This window comes from Conger conger, chromosome 5, assembly GCF_963514075.1.
Source record: "Conger conger chromosome 5, fConCon1.1, whole genome shotgun sequence".
NCBI classification, from domain to species: domain Eukaryota; kingdom Metazoa; phylum Chordata; class Actinopteri; order Anguilliformes; family Congridae; genus Conger; species Conger conger.
In genome coordinates, this window is record NC_083764.1 from 24,819,416 (window position 1) to 24,841,308 (window position 21,893).

The 21,893-nt window shown below is 40.1% G+C and overlaps 1 protein-coding gene across 1 annotated transcript in view; it reads right to left on the reverse strand.

Annotated features, from left to right (window-relative positions):
- Positions 1 to 15,897: 15,897 nt before the first annotated feature.
- LOC133128833 (MAM domain-containing glycosylphosphatidylinositol anchor protein 2-like) overlaps positions 15,898 to 21,893 on the reverse strand; it is a 205,275-nt gene continuing 199,279 nt past the window's right edge. Inside the window, exons 14-16 of the mRNA XM_061242640.1 lie at positions 21,695 to 21,825; positions 18,963 to 19,062; positions 15,898 to 18,294 (exon numbers count right to left, since the gene is read on the reverse strand). Coding sequence (XP_061098624.1) covers positions 18,206 to 18,294; positions 18,963 to 19,062; positions 21,695 to 21,825 — 320 coding nt within the window. The 3' untranslated portion in view covers positions 15,898 to 18,205. The remainder of the gene's footprint in view (positions 18,295 to 18,962; positions 19,063 to 21,694; positions 21,826 to 21,893) is intronic.

The following is a 21,893-nucleotide window of genomic DNA, read 5'->3' on the forward strand; positions in this document are numbered from 1 at the left end:
CTAACCATATACAGTGGGGTCCAAAAGTTTGAGACCACATTCAAGCTTTTCAAGAACTGCAGTTGTGTTCAAATAAATAGCAGTTCATAAAAAAAAAGTGAATAAAGTGCAAATGTAAGGCGGAAATTATTAAAATGGTATTATCACTCAGTGCACTGGTCAGCTTGCTGGCTTCCTCTGATACAGTGGAAATATGTGGCTGTAAAGTAATTTGACCCCTGGAGCATACACTGTTAGCCCCCATCTTCTCAGCACCCATACAGGCAGGAGCCTGTGGGGGAAAAACTCATGCATTGTTCCCAAATTGTCTTCCTGAACTTACCCCTGTAAATCCCCCTCCTCTCACATTTCTATCTGGGTGCGACATCCTTTACAGCACGGGAAGGTTTGAGAAAGCACCACCTGCTGGGCCCAGACATTATTCTCTTGGACCCCCCTTCATTACTCCCTCCCTCTCACATCTCTCTCATTCCTCAGTTTCCATGAAATTATGCATAAAGCATTGGATGTTTCATGACAAAGTCAGTTTAGATAATATTCATGTTTGGTATTATTCTGATTGTTTCAGTGCGACTGGTGCAATGGTCTTATTTCTGCAACAGCATACCTTGGACATCATTACCATCCAGGAACCAAGGGGAAACTGTGGAGCTCTGCCCCAGTGAAAGCCATGTGCCTCAACCCCCCTGATCAAATCTCGCTGCCTGGGGAGGCCTGGCTCCTAATTCCAAATGGTTATAAACGCCAGATGGTTCATTGTGGACCCATTTGAATGGTCAACATCAAAGGTCTGATTTTGGATTTAAGGAGACCAAAGCAAGCAGGATGCAATCAGACTCCCGTGCACACCGTGCACGTAACTTCTATGTACAGGGTGTCTGTAGCCATACCCCCATATGTAGTCTTTGTTACCAGGTATGACTTTTAAGACTCCGTGATTTGGTTTCCTTTGTAATGCTTTTATGTATATTTTATTTGTAATTGAATGTGATTAAGTACATAACCTGCCTGGTAAAATAAATTGTTATACTTGATTTGTGTGGTTTCCATTACTGACACTCAATGTTACACAGGGAATGCTTGGTTACCCTCTCAAGTTGGTCAAGGGAGGATGTAAATTTATGCTTAATGTATCACAGCGTATTGGCCCTATTGTGGAGATTCTTGGTCAGCCCGGACCAGTAGAGAGTGGAAGGCAGAGTGGTACTACTGTCTTTGTACCGTGGTACAAATATTTACTAATATTTAACCCTACTAATATTCTTTCAGCAACACCAGAAGGACAAGCACACAGATACCGTCGGCCCGTGCTAAATTCCGTCGTTGGGTTAGCGTGGGGTTTTACACAAATATTTTTTAATAGCTTTTAGATCAATATTTCAATGTAGTGGAAACATTACACATTCAATTCCAAATTGTATCAAGTCTGCGTTATTCTTTTACAGGAAGCAAAGAAAATGGCGGTGTCAACATTTTTCTCTTCAAACTGTATAAACTGAAGAATTTCTTCAAGATTCAACTTCACTTTAAATTACTGAACTAATATTTAGTTGCATAACCGTTGTTTTTGATAACTGCTGTGCGTCTGTGTTGCACCGAGTCAACCAACTTCTGGCACCTAGAAACAGGTATTTCAGCCCAGGATGAACAAACTACATTCCACAGTTCCTGTGAATTTTTGGGTTTTGCTTCAGAAACTGCAAGTTTTCAATGGGGTTGAGGTTGGGGGATTGAGCTGGCCACTCCAATACCTCAATCCTTTTTGTCTGGAACCAACCCGTGTGTTTGCGGTCGTTGTCTTGTTGAAATACCCATTTCAGGGACATTTCTTCTTCGGCATACAGCAACATAATCTCTTCAAGTATTTTGATGTATTCACACTGATCCATGATCCCTGGTATACGAACCCAACACCGTAGTATGAAAAACATCCCCATTCCATGATTATTGCACCACCATGCTTCACTGTCTTCCCAGTGTACTGATGTACTGTCAACGACCACTAGCCCCAAAAAGAACAATTTTACTCTCATCAGTCCACAGAATGTTATGGCATTTCTCTTTGGGCTATTTGATGTGTTCCTTGGCAAATTTTTACCGATTCTGCACATGCCATTTTTTCAACAATGGTGCTTTATGGGGGCTTCTTGCTGATAGCTTGGCTTCAATCGAACGTCTTCTGACTGTAACAGCGCATACAGGTAATTGTAGATCATCTTTGATCCTCCTGGAGCTGATGAATAACTGAATCTTTGCAATTTTGACTATTCTTTGATCCGTTTTAACAGTAGTTATTTGAGATCATTTTAGCTGAGCATTTGATAATTTGCTGCACTTCTTTTTACGTTTTCCCCTCTCCAATCAAGTTTATAATCAAATCACATTGTTCCTCCGAACAATGTTTCGAACGGCCCATTTTACTTAGCACTTCAGAAGGAAATATGATGAATGAATGAGTCAATTACTCAAAACAAGCAGCGTGCATGTCATGACAGTTTGGTCTGTTGTTTTTCTATTATTATCTATTTATTATCTATTTTTTACCGAATTAAGTGCTTGCATCTCTCATAACTTCTCAGTAACCTACTTTACTCCTACTAACTGTATCAATACTTTATTTCATAAAAGCTTTCTTTCTAAAGCTGGAGTTGGTTCACTTGCGCAGAACATTATTTGTATCATATCATTTTAAACAGTAAAAAAACTAAACATAATGTTAAATAATATCATCTGATCAATGTTCATCTGAAGTCCTTTTGGGATTGGCTGAACAGCCTTTTATTTTTGATATAGCTATACTGTATCAAAAATACAGTATATGCTATTCACTATCTGTGTTGTGTATACAGTATTACAGTTTACATTTATAGTAAAGCATTTGTGCACACATATACAGTGGGCTCCAGAATTATTGGCACCCTAAAAAAATGCACAAAAACTGGTATATACTAAAAAATAACAGTTATTGACATAAGCTTTATTTCCAACATTCATAAAAGTAGTGGGCTTTATTAATAATTAATGGATGGTGTTTTTACTTAACCATTTACGTATGTGTAGATTTTGATTTTTCATTGTCCTGCTGGACCATTACCTATGACCAAGTCTCAGCTTCCTAGGAGAGGCAACCTGATTTATTTCTAAGATTTTTGGTACTTTATTTTATTAATTGTGCCATTGGATCACTGGCAGCAAAACATCTCCAAAACATCAATAACCCACCACCATATTTGACAGCAGGTATGGTTGCTTCTCCTTGTATGCATCCCTCTTTTGCTGCCAAACTGTGATATTTGCAAGAACAAATGTCAATGATGTTTATGGGCAAAACCTTCATTTGGTTTAATCTGACATAGCACTCTCTTCCAGTCATAATTCTAATGAGGTCTGGCAAATTCCAGATGCTCGTTTTGTTATTGTGCTCTGAAAGGGCTTGTGCCGCCTTTCCAAGAGTTTGCTGGTATGGAGTACTCTCTGTAATTCTTAAACTGCGATCTTTAGGTTACTTATGGCCACCCTCACCATCTTCCTTACCGTCCATGAGGATAATGTGCACTAATATGCCATTCCATATGTTTTACACCTTTTTATGATTGTGGAATAATGGTGGTATGTTTAACTGTTTATGTATTTTTTTGTACCCATTACCCATTACTTGTGACGGTCAATTACCATCTGTGTCTTCTGAATTGTCTGGCCATTCTCTCATTAACAAGGCGTTTCTGTCTGCTCACTGGATTTTTTAATTTTTAATATTTTTTAATATACATGTTGACGGGTTGGGGTTTGCTCACAACATTCACACACATGTGTATATGCATGTAACATGCTGGGTGCAATTTGTGACAAAAAACAGAGGGGGGGGGGGGGTGGCAGGAGCATTTCAAAGAATGCAGAGAGGTGGGACATTAACCCTTCCAACTTTATCTCCCTAGAGGGCAATTTCTACCTTTTTTGTACTCGTCCTATAAAAGTGTCAAGTGCCTATGTCAATTCTCAAAAACTAGTTACTGCACACACATGGTTGAAGACATAAATGAAAGAAGAGGGTTGTACCATTCAGACAATTGAGACAGGACATGGACGTGGAATTGAATATTAAGAGGCAAACAAACATAAAACAATTTCCAAAAAGGTACAATATTGATGGTGCAGTGGGTAGCACTGCTGCCTCACAGCAAGGAGGTCCTGGGTTCGAATCCCCGTCGGCCGGGGCCTCTCTGTGTGGAGTTTGCATGTTCTCCCCGTGTGCGCGTGGGTTTCCACCAGGTACTCCGGTTTCCTCCCACAGTCCAAAGACATGCAGGTTAGGCTGATTGGAGAGTCTAAATTGCCCGTAGGTATGAGTGTGTGAGTGAATGGTGCGTGTGCCCTGCGATGGACTGGCGACCTGTCCAGGGTGTATTCCTGCCTTTCGCCCAATGTATGCTGGGATAGGCTCCAGCCCCCCTGCGACCCTGTTCAGGATAAGCGGGTTAGGATAATGAATGAATGAATGAATGAGTACAATATTGGAATATACACAAATTGAAAGCAATATGATGTTGGCTGTACCACCAAACTTATTCACACACGCACCCAAAGAAACTGCCCTCTGATATTGACGTATCCTACAGGCATGCATGCATACAGCCAGATAAATATCCCCAGGATAGCAAGTAAATGCATTTAAGTATGCAGACGTGGTCAAGAGGTTCAGCTGTTTTTCAGATAAAATGTCAGAATGGGGAAGAAATGTGATCTAAGTGACTTTGACCATTTGAATAATTGTTGGTGCCAGACCATTGTTGGTGCCAGTATCAGCATGGTTTGAACATCTCAGAAACTACAGATCCTCTGGGATTTTCACGCACAACAGTCTCTAGAGTTTACAGAGAATGGTGTGAAAAACTAAAAACATCCAGTGAGCAGCAGTTCTGCAGGCAAAAACATGTTGTTAATGAGAGAGGTCAGAGGAGAAGGCCCAGACTGGTCAAAGCTGACAGGAAGGTGACAGTAACACAAATAACCACATATTACAGCAGTGGTATGCAGAACAGAATCTCTGAATACACAATACGCCAAACCTAAGTGGATAGGCTACAGCAGCAGAAGACCAATAAGTCAAAAAAGAAGTCTAATAAATGCCTAATAAAGTGCTCAGTGAGTGTATATTGTACAATGAGCTCTTTTTAATGAGACCAAACATGATGTAACAAACCCTGGGGAGAGTGGAGTTGCCACGCAACTAAGCCAAATAATAAATGAGTCTCACAACAAAATGAATGAAATAAAACTCTGCTTTTTATTGATTGCCCAGGGGAAAGGGAGTGGGGAAGAGAGCCAAGACGACTTTTCCATGGAGCTGTAATCTGAGAATCCTGGGTCATTAGCCAGGGTCGGTACAGGGAAGTGGATTCTCAGGCGGTGCAGGCTTTTCGTCGTCCAGGAGGTTTGGTCAGCCAATCGAGAGTCGGTACACTTTACCGTTCTCCTACACAAATGAGGACAACAATTAGCACACAGCACAGTTTTCTCTCTCCTACTCCCTCGGGTTGATTTCCCTTGCGGTACTCTGCTTTGTTTTGGTTCTGCTCCTCCTTTATGTATGGTCCACTCAGTCTTGGGATTCCGTTCTGGTGCGCTGTCATTCTCTCTGGGAGTGGTTGGCTGAGCAGGAAGTTCTAATATGGGCACAGGGTGGAGCCAGTGGGCTGCCACGTATTGGTCCTCAATTTCCAAAGCCCTTGCTACTCCCTGCTGACTGCCACAATGAATTTGTGAGGAGGTAATTTATTTTTATAAAAGTTATTTTTTTTATTTCTGCATCTAACAACAGATTTCAACTGTACACCTTCAACAAGCATTATCTATATAGACATTAATTATTTCATGCAATCTCTAACAGATTGCATTCAAACTGAAATGGCGAAAAGGGAAGGCCTGGCAGGGCCCTGCCCTGATTCTGGTGTCTCTTCATTGACAAACTCTGCAGGAGGTCAGGCCTAGATTAGGGTATCTGTGTGACTTTGATGTGGACTGCAGAGGATAGTAGCATTCTGAGAAGCAAGCATGGGCCTTGCCCCATCCAATTACTCTCTTCCTCTATCTGAGGCCATAATCTAAATACAATTTATCTGACAATATATTTCATACACGGCACATCTGGGGATTGTTATTTATCAAGATTGTATGGGTTTGAGCTTATCTATTAAGTGAAGTCTCCTGTGGGGTTTCTTCTGTATATGATTATTATACAGATTATTATACAATGATTATTATTGTGCAGGTAATAATACAAATGTACATTTAGGCAAACATCATTTATACACAAATTATTCATACTGAACAATTTATTTGTAGACTGATAGAGGCTAATAGAATGGGTCACGTTTATAAAAAGGTAGGAGCACACCACCAACCGCCTATAATAAAATCAGGCCGGCGCCGTGTCTCCCACCTAAATCCAAAGAAAAGCAAGCTTGCTTTGCATCCGGGGCCAGCATATACATTGACCCATATTCACCAGAGATGTTAGAATACAGACCAAAATGCAGCAGCAAAAAATAAAAAATAAACACTCAGGGCACTGGAAGACATGAGGGTTTTTACTATCAACTCCATACCCATGATATTATTAGCAATGCCATAGTAATAAGAAGAATTCCTTAATCAATGCAACAAAAATCATTGCACACAGCATACAAGATCATATCCATATAAGTACATGTGAGACGGGTGCGTGGGGGTTGGACCCAAAATGCACGACTCAGAAACAATAGTGAAATAAAGTCCCGTCAGGGCTTTATTCGGGACGAATCCCAGGAGCGTAGTCAAAACAAGCAAAGTCCATACACGTAGATCCAGCCAAAACAACAATAAACAAACAAAAAGCACGGTGCCGAGGGAAGAGGCAAACTCATAGTCGGTAGACGTGCAGGGAGGTCCGGTAGCAGGAGAGCTGTCAGCGGGGCAGAAGTACAGGCGGACGGCAGGCAGGGTCGTACTCGAGGGTGATGCGGAAGTCGAAACCATAAAACAATCAACGAGGCAAAGGTACAAAAACAGTAGGCGAGGACATGGTCAAAAACAAACGATGGTCAACGAAACAGACATCAATAAACAATGGTCGGTAGGCAGGCTTGGCTCTTAACGAGTAATCAATGACAGTACTGCTCAAGAGTTGCTTTGACGTACAGGAGGCAGACAATTTCGCAAAGAACAGAAGTGCGACTGGGCTATAAATGCAGGTGTAGACAGGTGTAGACAATTAGTTAGAGAGCAGCAAGAGAATGGAAAACAGGTGCGATGGATGACAAGTTTAACAAGGTAATTAGTAATCGTTAGTAATAAGCCTATCCTGCCCTAGCATAAGTAAATTAGTAAATGACATGCACGAGAAACGTAAGGTAACATGAACACATGATTAGTCTGTTAGTTCTACCCAATCCTGATCTAGCGTTAGTAGTTTTAGTAAATAGACAAATAGAAACAATTAGGGTGTGAATGACAGAAAGAGAGAGAGAGAAAGCCGGAACGCAAGGTTTGCGGAAAGACATGTAAAAGTGTATGTTTAAACAATGACCAGTCTGTGAAACAATAAGCATAAATCAAAACATAACACTAAATGAACTAAGACGATAACCACTCAACATAACAAGGTAAAATAATCGTAACGAAACATAACTAGACATGACAAGAAAATAAATCGTAACAAGAAACAAACTAAACAACATGACAAACCTAGACTAACATAATACAAGATAAGACAATACGTGACTAAGACAAAATGAATAAACATAAAACATGGCAAGACAGACCTGAAACGTGACAACATGACACTTTTTTGCCTCAAAAGTATATCAGATCGCATTGTGTGTTTACTCTCTGCCACACAAAGTAGCCACTTCCATTTATTGAACCAAGCTGGTTTGAATGTCCAATCAAACATGTCTGATCCACAACGATGGCCTGGAAAACCAAAGTTATAAAGGTTATGACAAACCATTTCTTCCACACTGGCGTTTCTGCGTCATTGTGATACTATCTGATCTGATTGAATAGGTAATGCAGCAACGGGAGTGTAGCCAACGTAACTTTACTTACCCTATACCTTGCATTAGTATTTGGAAATTATTATTAAATTATTCAGTATTGCAAATTATGTCCCCGATATTCCCAAAACATGCAATATTTAGGCCAATAACAACAGTAAAATTGTGCAAAAATGCATTGTTTTTAATACATTTATTTTTTATTATTAAAAAACGTCAGTCGCAGACAAAACATTTTTGCCATCAGCACCCCTAGTTCCCATATCCATGGGGTGGTTATAACCCAGATGTGTAACTGAAAATAGAAGCAGGGTGGAAGATTGCAGAGGCAGTGTGATTTTTTCATTGTTTTATTTTTGCTCAGATGGAAATTGGGGCCAGTATTTCACTGGCTTCACTACTTAGTACTCACAGTGAAGTTTTTAGCCTCCACTGCAGGATACTTGCCCTCTATCTTACCACTCCTGGTCAGAGAAAAACAACTCTGGCCTCCCAATGATTAATCTCACTCAAGCTCAAAGCAGCACTCATTTTACAGTCCCTAAAAATTTCACATTTTCCTCCACTTATGATGCGTAGGAATGGCTGAATATGAAATATACAGGTCTAAGCTTAATGTTTTATTTAATGTTTTTAAACATTTGTTAAAGGTTTGAAAATGTTAGAAGAATATAAAAAACCTTTTGTAAATATTTCTAGGATGGTGGACGGATGTTAGTGGACTGTTTAGGAGGAATAAGGGAAAGCTTATCAACGGTCCGCCATTTTGTTTTGTTTTGCCGAAATGGACGAAGCACAGTCTACCCAATCAGGTATTGCATATGTGGTAGACTACGTAAATGGCAAATGGTCTGCATTTATATAGCACTCACACAACAACGGTGATTGGCTGCCATGCAAGGCACCAACCAGCTCATCAAGGGCAATTGGCAGGTTAGGTGTCTTGATCAGGAACACTTTGACACACCCAGGGCGGGATCGAATCGACAACCCTCAGACTGCTAGACGACTGCTCTTACCTCCTGAGCCAATGTTGTAAGACGGAAATTAATGGAATGAAATTAATGTGGAATATGTGGCTGTAAAGTAATTTAACCCAGGAGCATGCACCATTAACCCCCACTATCTCCGCACCCATACGGGCAGGAGCCTGTGGGGGAAGACTCAGGCCTCCCGCCGTAAAACTCGTTACAACGGGGCAACATTCTTTACGGTACAGAGAGGTTGGGAGGAAATACTTCCTGCTAGGCCCTGACCTTCTCCTGAACCCCCCTTTATTGCTCTCTCCCTCTTTACTCAGTCACTAAATGAAGTGTACAGCATTGGATGTTTCATGACAAAGTCAGTTTAGATAATATTCATGTTTGGTATTATTCTGATTGTTTCAGTGCGACTGGTGCAATGGTTTTATTTCTGCAACAGCAAACCCTGGACATCATAACCAAGCAGGAGAAACTGTGTGGAGCTCTGCCCCAGTGAAAGCCATGTGCCTCAACCCCCCTGCGTTTCCTGGGGAGGCGTGGCTCCAAATTACTGATGGGTGACCCATTTTTAGGGTTAACATCAAAGGCCAGATTTTGGATTTAAGAACAGTAAACTAAGCAATCTGGGAGAATGCAATCAGCCTCCCGTGCACACAGTGCACGTAATTTCTACGTACAGGGTGTCTGTAGCCAGACAGCATGACTTTTAAGACTCCGTAATTTGGTTTCCGTTGTAATGTTTTTTGATTTGGAACTAGTATGTAATTACGTGTATGTAACCTGCCTGGTAAAATAAAATTGTTAAAATTTGATCTGTTTGGTTTTCCTTACTGAAACTTAATGTTACACAGGGAATGCGTGGTTTATCCCCTCAAACTGGTCTAGGGAGGATGATTATTTCCACTTACTGTATCACGGCGTATAGCACCCGTAGACCTATGTTGGGAAATCCCTCGCCTCCGCATGGTAGTTCATTCATGTCGAGCACAGCCGTAGCTATGTTGGTCTGCTTGGGTCCCTAGGCTGTAAACAGATATACCCGAGAGCAGCTATTCCTGCGACCTCTGTAATGACTACAGATAGCTAGTCAGTTCATGAGACGTGCACATAACGCGCGATGTGACATGCGGTGGTACCAGCAGAGGACTGTTCAGAGAGTAAATTTCAGTACAGGATTCCTGTAACGATCAAGTCAAAATTATCAATAAGAAATCCACCTAATGTGGATAACTAATCTAAATTATTATTCTAAAATGGAGTCAGATAAACGAAGGTGAATATATTGGCCCTATTGTGGAGATTCTTGGTCAGCCCGGACCAGTAAAGAGCGGAAGGCAGAGTGGTACTCCTGTCTTTGTATCATGGTTTATTTATTGGCTGATCTAGACTCTCCGCATAGGGGCCACTAATTTTTAACCCTATTAGTATTCTTTCAGCAACACCAGAAGGATGAGCACGCTGATACCTTCAGCCCTCGCTAAATTCCGTCGTTGGGTTAGCATGGGGTTTTACAATGTCATCCCCTATGTACCTTGTTCTTGTTAATCCCATTGGCAATCTATCCGATGGAACCTGCCTAAAGTACTATATATACTGTATTATAACGGAAATATTAATTTAGTAGTTATCTGAAGTTAGCAACATTACTTGAATCCAACGTGGCACACTCGTATGAGCCCTTCAAAGTAAAGAGAAATTTACAATACAATATTGTGAGCAGTTACAATAATGGGGGCAGCCTGTAGTAGGGGGGGATTAGTCCAATCGACTGTTGCTTTAGATAAAAGCACCAGCCAAATAACATGTAGTGTAAAACAATAAGAACATGAAAATGTTCTTGCATGAGGCCCATTGAGTACCAGTGTCCCCACTTATGCTCTGATTCCTTATACTGTATGTTCTCAGGCTTAACTGTGATTGTACATATTGTGTAGCAGGCGAAACTTCTAATTCGGATCATTGTTGCTATGCATTGCCACTCTCTGGCCAGCAGTGGGTGGCAGTAGCATCCTCTTTGAATGTGGAAAATTCTGGTGCAATTTGCCCATTGTATTTGTATTAATATGCTTATTATAATATAATATGTGGGTGCAATAATGTGGTGATGCAAGCATTCATCTCCTGACTAGCAACAAACTTATTTCAATATTGAAAGGAATAGCAGAAAGGAATATTGCCTTTATATTTTTCAGGGTGCAGATCTTACAGTTACCTCTGTGTGAGATCCTGCTGAACATTATGCATGTTATGGAGGCCATTAGCTCCAGCCTATCCACAAGGTATCATAAATGTAAGCAAAAGCGAGGGCATTCATGCAGAATTACTACTAAAATAGGGATACATTAAATTATGACCAGCAAAAAGATTTGAAATCATAATTTAGGAACATCTGCAATTTTTTAGGCACATTTCTGTATTCCTGTATGGTTCATGATAGGTTTCATTGCTTTCACTTCTGTGGTGACAACCTGCACTGGGTCCTCTATATGAGGTCGTGGCATCTCATGCAGCTGCTCCGGGGATTTGTTTGTCCGCCAGCCAGTTGGCCGAGGAGAATCTGCTTGACTGACGCAATGTGGATGACCATTAGCACTATCTGAAAATTTGATATCATGGAAAAACTGCATTTAACACCTCATTACTTATAACATGCTTCAGATGTGCATTTCGATGCAGGCTGACAGCTCACTCTCCAGGTTTTTCTATAAAAAATGATATGTATTTTCCATCCTCTAAGGTCAGGCAGAGGCAACAAGATATATATATTCAGCCAATATCTGCTTATGGTTAAAAAACATATCTAGGAATGTCATGTGGAAGAAAAAAAATCTGTACGCTACTACGAAGAAGATAAAGAATAATACTTTGCTTATATCCTGGATATGATAATTCTGTACCAAAATCATGATATGTGCAATATTAGTATATGCAATGTATCTGCATCAAGCAGTTAATTCGTTACAGAACAAATTTACTCAATACAATGATTGATAACTTAGCAACTTTCAAGTTTGCTCCATAATCAGTCATATTACATGCAAGTAGTGACAGTATATATTGAATATAAGTTATATCATTATGAATATAGTTAATGTATATCTGCGCACAAGGTCCGCAAAGGACTCATTTTCATAATGATAGCATTTGTTTAAATTATTTTTTCCATTTCAATAAAATACCATGACTGAATTTGCCTCCCACAGAGTTCATTCATTTTGATATTAATCCATATGGAGTCTTTTGGAATGACAAATTTACATCTGGAAAAATAAGCTTTGGGATCTTTCATTATGAGGTCAATATCCATTTTTTGTGTAACTTAAAACTAAAACTTAATTTTGAACGATGGAGGCAGATTTTCTAGTCATTATTTTTGTCAGCTTACATACATTTGTTTTCTTTGGAATAGTTTTTTAATAGTGTATTGGCAGAAAGTACATCATTCTTAAGAGGTGGGAGGGAGCAATTATCTACACTCAGTGACCACTTTATTAGGTAGACCTATACACCAGCTGGTTAATGCAAATATATAATCAGTCAATCATGTGGCAGCAACGAAATACATAAAAGCATGCATATGTGGCATTGTTCAGACCAAATGTCAGAATGGGGAGTGACTTTGTGACTTTGACTGTGGAATGATTGTTGGTGCCAGAAAGGGTGGTGTGAGTATGTACAACAGTCAGTTTGCAGCAGTGAGCAGCAGTTCTGCAAGCAAAAATGCGTTGTTAATGAGAGAGGTCAGAGGAGAAGGGCCAGACTGGTCAAAGCTGACAGGAAGGTGACAGTAACACAAATGATCACATATTATAACAGTGGCATGCAGAACAGCATCTCTGAACACACAATGCGTCAAACCTCTAAGTGGATAGGTTCCAGCAGCAGAAGACCAATACTTCTAAAAATAAGTCTCTGAGCAAATCATCAACACTGACTTCCATCTGAGGACTTACCTCTGCAGCTGAATTAATCCATAATGAAATGACCCAACAGAAATCAGGTGAAGCACATTAACTTGGCCAGAGCCAAAAAGTCAACCAGAGTGTTAAACATGTCCCCGGAGGTAATGGCTGCTGATGTAAAGTGGCTTCAGGAAGTATTCCGACACTTTTTCCACATTTATTAAAAATATAAATAAGTATTCAGACCCTTAATTCAGTACTTTGTATAAGTAATTGACAGCAATTATAGCTTTGAGTCTTCTTGGGTAAGTCTCTACGAGTTTTGCACACCTGGATTTGGCCAGTTTATCCCATTCCTCCTGGCAGATCCTCTCAAGTTCCATCAGAGTGGTTGGGACGCATCTGTTAACTGCCACCTTCAGGTCTCTCCACAGATATTCTATGGGGTTTAAGTTTGTGCTTTGGCTGGGCCACTCAAGTACAGTTAGAGATTTTTCCAGAAGCCACTCCAGCTTTGACTTGGCTGAATGCTTCCGCTCAGGTCATGGACACTCTGAAGCAGGTTTTCTCCAAGGACCTCTTTATTTGCCTGCATTCATCCTTAATTCTGACCAGTCGCCTTGTCCCTGCCACTGAGAAACACCCCCATAGCATGATGCTGCCACCACCAAGCTTCACCGTTGGGATGGTATAAGCCAGATGATGAGCAGTATCTGGTGTTAGCCAAACATAGTGCTTGGATAATTTTAGTTTCCCCAAGCTCAGAGAATCTTTTTCCTCATGCTCTTGTAACAGGTGAGAAATTGCCTGAGTCCGAGGTGGGACCCGAACCCCGGCCTCTCACTTGTCCAAATTATTTGTTGGTCGAACGCGTTACCAGTCAGCTAAAGACGAACTCGCCTCTAGCCAAGGGCAACAACGCTCTCTTTTTTTTAATTTGAGGGTTACGTCATCGGCGAGTGTTGTCGCGATAACCTGCTACCAGCCTTCGCATTCACTGCACCATCCGTGCTTACTAGCGAACTAGCTGAGCTAACCATGCTACACTCTCATAGTATTTTAAATGCCATTTGTCAACCTCCAGTAGAGTGTCATAGAGTGGCTGAATAAATGAGAGATTTCAGTTTTAGATTTTTCATAAATTTGCTACAATTTCTAAAAACATGTTTTCACTTTGTCATTATGGGTTATTGAGTGTAGGTAGATTAAAGGATAGAAATGACAATTTTATCTATTTAAAATTAGATCTACAACAATAGATTCTACAACCATCTACCAATCTACACAATAAAGTGTGCAAAAAGTGAAGGGGTCTGAATACTTTCCGAAGCCACTGCATACTTGATCCTCTTATGTATTTAATATTTGGCTAATACAACAGACAATCACAGGATTTAGATATCAGACTTGCAGGACATGATACTTGGCCTGAGAATTCTGATAGAAAGGGATAAACCTCACATTTTTGTTTATATTTGCTACTGGGCTTCAAACGAGAATTTCACTGTCAAGCCATCCGAATGTGACCAATTAAGATAAAAATATGGGCCACAGCAAACGGAGCGGAACATAGGAATCTTCCAGAGCATTCCGATGTGCTTGGCAACTCCAGTAGATCTGAAGGTGTCAACGACACGCTCCGTCGAACCAAGGGAGGAGGGGAAAACACATTCATATACAGCAGTGACCTGAAGACCTTCAACAAAAAAGGAAATAAATTAAGACGTGGAATTGTGGGAGAAAGGGCCAGAGAAGGACATGATGTTCTGCTCGTCCATTTAGCGAACACCACGCCTTGACTTTCACCCCCTGCCCTCAAATTCAAATACTTCTCTGAACGAGGCGCACTTAAAACAACATTCGCACCTATCTACTGCTAGAGGCGACAAACCCTGCACAGGAATGAGCCCATAGCTGAAACAAGGCCACTACAGACTGCGTATAATATCACAAAAGGCTGATTTTGTACACAAGACATTCCGGTCATACCGCTAATGGGTTTCACACACATTACACTTACTTACACTGATGTCATCAGCAGCCATCGATAGGCTCCTCATTAGGTAGTCTTGCAGCAGCAGGTCATTAGACTGGGGGAGTAGTAGGTGGTGTGATTTAGTAAGACGTGCACGTAAACACACGTTGTGAGGGACAGGGTGTGAATGATTGGAAAATGAGAAGTGTGAGTGCACTGAGAGATATACTGGTGTGGGAGGGGTAAATCTCCTGGTAGATGTAGGAGAAGGGATTGGGGGGGGGGGGGGGGGGGTGAAATCACAGGACACAGATGGTGAACGCGAAAGGAGGAAAATCAACCGTACTGCTGCTTCAGGGTGCCAAGAACGTAAAGAAGCACAAACCGAGGAATATCAGAATGCTCAGGACGCACAACTTTTACACCGAAAACACCTTTGAAGGAGGACATGGCCAGACAGTTGGTATACTGTCAGATATGCAACATCGAGTACGACTGAGGAAAAGAAAACCGTTATCACATTGTTAATAATAATAATAATAATAATAATAGCAACAACATCTATGGAAACTTACATGTACAGCTTGCATCCTTTTCCATTTGTAATTTACATTATTATTAGTACTCCTGGATATTCACTGTATCATCCTCCCCTCCTACCCATAATTCAAATTGAGATAAACAAAGATAAAAACAGTTGCACTATAACAGCTTTTAGTTTACCCTTATATTCAGCTGGTATTAGCCTGAAATTAATCCTATTCAAATACTTTTATGTTGCTCTATTACATATTGAATAGTGTTGTATTGTGAGAACATGGCATGTTTGATATTAGTTTTTAGAAAATCCATTTGGTCAAGAGTGAAGCATACTTTAACTACATTTCTGAAAGAATGTCTACTTAAATAAGGAACTGAACTTGCAACCAGCATATCCCCAGAGCGGATGATACTTAACCTGACTTTTAATGCATCCATAATTTAAAAACTTGTCTGACATAAAATGTCAGCTATGTAATTTATTCCGGATAAAAGTGTCAGCAAAGCAAATTGACAGCAATCATGGCACAACTTCATAAAAAACAACTTCAGAAATGACATCTCCAAAAAGAAATTTGCACAACATGAAAGATGAGTTTCTCCATTCACTTTTTTTCTCCATTCATTTCAGTCTGAGACAAGTATTCACCAGAGAAATGTTAATGCCTGGTTTAACCAAGGCTAAATAAATGATAAAACACAAGGATATCAAATCACAAAAGACGACAGCAATCAAAGACAAAACTGTAAGATGCTCCCTCAACTGATACATAAACAAATATGCTATAAATCACACAAATACCTGATAAAGATCTTTACACAGCTGTAAAATATGTTTTCTTTATTTATTTTGTCATAAGTTGCAAGGATGTCACTTTAAAAAATGTTGAAATAAACCTACAGAATAAAGCAAAAACAAAGCCTCTGTATTTTATTTGTTTTATATAATTTAAATTTCTTCATTGATATTTTAGTAGGTAACAATATATTATCTTTTTGTTTCATGTTTTTTTGACTTGTGCTTTTTGTATGAAGATGTTATCTAACGGAACATTTTTTAAAGTAATCAACCAAATTGAATTGCATACATTTTTCAGCTTGTTTTAATATCTTCACAATGCAAGGGAATAAAAAAGTATGTATTCTTGAAAGAAATGAAAAGTCCAAGGTGAGATCATTTACATACAAAGAAATGTCTTAAAACGTTCAAAACCCGATGATGTCAAGATTTCTTCTTTTCTTCTTTTTTACATTAATTTCAAAAACGGATGGTTAAGGATACAAATTGTCTCAGGTAGTTCCAAAGTTTATGTAAAGTTCATGTAAAAGCTCTTGCCAAAATAATAAAATCATTTTTTTTGTATCATTTAATCCAGTATGCAGTCATTTTAGGTAATCTTTTATGTCTGTGAAAAGACTTATGTTCAGTGTGGCAAGACGTTGCTGTCATTGTGAACTTGTTCAATAATTATAAAAGTAATTCATTTATCTATTCATCGTATTCGCACATCCAAGGTTCACCGGAGTTGGGGTGGAGGTTACTTCTAAATTCAGGTGCAGGATCGACTGAATACAAGAGGACTTTAAATTTTCCCCTTCTCCCTCAGTGTCTGATCACCGAACTGCTGTTTTTTACTCCCCCTTCTCCTAGGGGGAGCTTACTCGCTTTCTTTCCCATAAGCCTCCATGTTTCCCCAGGATAGTGATTAGCCCAAAGCAGGAAAAAAAACAGGGCAGCACTTTGATTTATTTTTCAGTTTTTTTAAATGTTGTTCATGCCACTGTTCACAGACAGTGTTTGGCACTGTTCTTATTGTTAAGCATCACATCTGGTAGTACTGTAGATGCTTGCCTTTAACCAGCAACCGCCATGGGCAACAAACTGGGTAGGAAACAGTCCACAGGCGGTAATGCCCAGTGTGCTGTGCATTAACTCTGGCTCACAGTTGGTGTTGACCTGAAGGCACTTGGTTCTATGGCAGATAGGTGTTTCCGCTCTTCAGCTGGGCTGGTCTCTGCGGGTTCAAACGCACAATTCGGAGTAAGCACCTTCCAGCGGCTTGCGGGCCGCCTTCCAGAAAACCGCCACAGCGATCCAGGCATGCCAGGTGCCGAAACGGTGGGCGGCAGCTCGTGCGGAACGAAAAAGGGCAGATGTTTTGCTATTTATCCTTTCTTGTGGAGTTTAAACGAAATGTCAATGTGCTCTGTACGACTGATCATGGGGAAAGGGCAACGATGCGGCCATGCACTAGAAAATAAGGTTGAGCTCGGGTTTGGGAAATAATTGGCAGAACGGCTAACTTCTTTATAATAATGCCTTTGGGCATATACTGTATGTGAGAGCTGGGGGGAGGAGGGGGCTAGGGGGGTCACTACTGTAATTGCTGCCATTCTCAACTGTACCCTGTTTTGCAAAGGGTTCCTGTTTCATCTAGTTTCCCCCCACATCTTTCTAACGATAATTGAAAAGCACAATATATAAAGGCAAAAAAATATATAGACCCTTGTGCTTTGAGAGATCAAATAACTCCAGATTCTTCATTCTTTTTCAGCTGAAGAGGCAAACTTGCTGTACCCCAACCGATCGTATCCACAAAGCAAAACAAAAGTTAAAAAATATGCAGATCTTCCCCCACTTTTTTCAGTGTCCTTCTCAGTGTTTTCTCAGCAGGAATCTTTGGTAGTTACACGTTGAAGGTTCGAGCTCGCCCCGCCACCCCTTGCTCCTGGTGCCTGGTTGACCGTTCCGTTGCCCCTGCAGATGGGAGGTCACCTCCGCTGGCTGAAGAGGGCCAGAAGCAGGGTGACGCATAGCCGCCATATATGGTCCGCTGTGGGGGGAGCCAGTGACCTCAGATCTGGAGTTGGGCAGAGATGGAGAGGCAAGGATCAAGAACAGTAGCTAGAAGATTTCTAGAACATTCAGGGAAAAGTGAAGCCAGTACATCTATCTTTTGCCTATATCTAAATGAAAATACATTTTAATAACGGCACTTAAACATGTAAATAGAATAATAGAAAACAGTAACAAGAAATGCAACAACATGCAAACTGATATACAGTGCAGTCTGTAAGTATTTGGACAGTGACACGTTTTCCCTCTGCACTACAGCAAAGACACAGTTGAAATAATACAATCACTATGTGGTTAAAGTACAGATTATGTATAAAATTGCCTACAATTTGGACACTGTTCACCCAATATAAAACCCTTCAAATTAAAGCTAAAAATCTGCACTTGAAAATCAAGGTTTTATTTCAAATACAATGTGAAGCTAGAGTACAGAGCCAAAACACCAAAAATGTGTTACTGTCCAGATACTTACTGTATTTACATAACTAACTTATGTTACTGTACGTGCTAAATATACATATAGACAAAATAGATAAAAACAAAATGCTGAAAACAACCACAATAAAATGCATTGTATAGGATGCACAGGTAAATTATGAAGACCTTTATGATTTATTTAGCCCTTAAATTATATGGCAATGCTATGGCAATATAAGTGAGATGTCCACTTACTATTTGGTGGAGGGTCTCTGCATTCCCCCTCCTCAAGGGTGACATCATCAATGGCTATATCCCCCTCAATCCCTGGGCCACGGATACCTTCAAACACCATCTGTACAAACAAGAAAATAAACAGCCATTATTTGAATTATGATGACAAATATTCACCACTGCAAACTTTGTCACCTGTCACCAAACCATATGTCTGATACTGTAGCAATCAAAGTGGAACATCTATTATTAGCACATAATAGGTAAAGCAAGGATGGAGGTAGGACTGAGGTGGGTTTTGATCTACAGTCCGTCCTGTTTTGAGTGACAGTAACAGGCCTGATTCGCTCAGCTAACAACAAAGATGACTGCTAATGATATGAGCAATACTCTAGTTTTGGCTTTCAGAGGTGATATAAACTTATTTTGTTTACTGCAACTCACACCAAATGAATATAAGACCGGAATATTTAATGGGAAGAGTGAAAATAGATAGTGCTCAATTTGAGAAAGACTTAGGGGCAATAGTAGACCAAAGTCTATTTGGGGCTAGGCATTTTAATGTAGCAGTGAAGAAGGCTAATAGGACGCTGGTATATATTGCAAGAAATAAAGAATATTTCAGGAAGGATTTAATCTTGACATTATATACGGTAATGCACTGGTCTGACCTCACATTTAGTACAATGTGCAATTGGGCACCGCAATACAAGAAATGGAAAGAATGGCAATAAAACTGGCAACCAGCATGGAAATTAGGTGTTATGTGTGAATAGAATTAGGGAATTTAATTGATTTAGACACCATATTATTTAGTATAACATATGGCCCCATGTTAGCAAAACACAGGTGAAACTAGCAGAAATGCCAAACCAACATTAGGATTTCTTTCTTAACTCAAACAGATATTAAGGCTTGCATCAGCTTGCAGGACATGTGCTTGAAGCAGAGAATCTGGTGGTATTCAAGGCCAAGCTTGATACGGTGTAGTTTTATTTTTTATTTCACTATTTATTTGTTTGTTTATTTATTCATCTTTTTATTTACTTATTTATCTTGTTTGTTTTATAGCTTTATTGGTTTTTACTGTGATGATTTTATTGTTTCCTATTCCTTTATTGTTTTCCTTGAGGGTTTGCCCATTTTTATTGATTGACTGGCATTTTTTATTTATTTGCTTGATTGTTTTTATCGGTTGTTGAGGGTTTTTATATATTTTTTTTTATTATTTCTTGTGTACACCTATTTAAAGCCAAGTGACCTTGGCCTGTTCTTCCTATCGGTTTTCTCAAGTTCTACGTTTCTATGCAAGAATCAAAAAAAGTTAAAGTGTAAGCTTGCTTTTAGGCCAAATTGCTTGCAAAGCAAAGATTGAATGAACACAATCTGTAAAATGATGGACCTTGAGTTCTTGTTCTAAAAAAGAAAGAAATGTAGCTACCGAAAGGTCAAAGTGTCTGAGCATATATTGATGGAGATAGCTGAACTGATAATGAGGCAATGGGTACAGTATTATTTGATTTGTATGTTCATTAAGGCCATCTCCACACCCACACCATCCAACTAGGGAGAAGAGGATTCAACTATCGCTTTACTCAGCAGAACCTGTATAAAACACACTTTTTTCATTACAAAATGTTTTTCATTTGTTTCCGATCTTTTCCCGTTTTCTCCCAATTTGGCAGCCAATTGTACCAAATCTCTTCCTATGTTGCTGTGGATACACCACAACGGCAATGTCGATTGGAAGCCCGGGAGATTCAGGATTTTGTGCCGGCCAACCACGGCTGATTGAACCCTGTCCACCGCGGCACTTTGATTGAGAATCTTACAAATCTTACAGGTCCTCTTAGTCATTGAGTTCACAAACATCTGTAAATGTAAATGGTTGTTTGAGATAATACCGTATTATTGCTTGGAGGATCTCCAGACTGCAGTGGGTGCAGTCTGTAGCCTAGTTGCTAAGGTACATGACTAGGACCCAGAAGGTTGTTGGTTCATGTCCCGGTGCAGCACTGGTAAGATCCATGCAGCAGTTTGGGCCCTTTAGGAGGCCCTTAATTGCACATTGCCCCAGGATTGTCCCCTGTCTAGTCTAATCAACTTCAAGTCACATCGGACAAGATGTTGAGCTAAATGTAATATTGCTTTTTTTGTTGTGGGTTCATGTTTGGCATCATTGGGATACTGTATGTTCATGGACTTTAAATATAGTATCCCTGGGCTACTGCATTATTCTTGTTGTCTGGGGCCATAAATGTATTATCTGTAGGCTACTGCATTGTTTTTATGGGCTAAGTTTGGTATCATAGGGATACAGCAGTTTCTGCTGCTTATTATTGGAATTCCTATTGCACCTGTAAGCACTGACCCACCTCTGTGATGTATTCTGTAATCTGAAAGGGGAGGGTGAGCATGTGCACACTTAAAACAGGCAGTCAAGGAACCATTTTTCTGTACACTACAATTGGTCAGCACAGCCACTCGGGCGAACCATGCAATAGGACTGCTAAACAGACAGTTCAGACCAGCTCCCAGATGGACATGGTTCAGCTGGTTGACCAGTTCAGTCTAGCTCCCCGCTTCTCATAGTTTGCTTGAGCTATTTTTTGAAACAGCACAGACAGCTGTAATATATTGAGGGTTATATTAGAACTATATTTAATAATTGGAAGCTGGTTCTTTTTGGATCATCGAGAAAACTATTTAAATCCGAAACAATTACGTATTTGACCCAATTCTGTTCCACTCACCTGGAAGGAGGTTGTTGGGTGGATGCCAACTTTGGCCTGCCGCCAGCGGTCTCCTTGATTACCACTAAGTGACCATACCGGGCTCTCAGAAGATGTCTGGCCTTTCTGTCGTAAAAATGTGTTCAACGTGCCTGCAATGGGAAGAAAAAAGTTAGATGTACGACAAGGCTGCACAGACAACAAAACACAGGAATCTCAC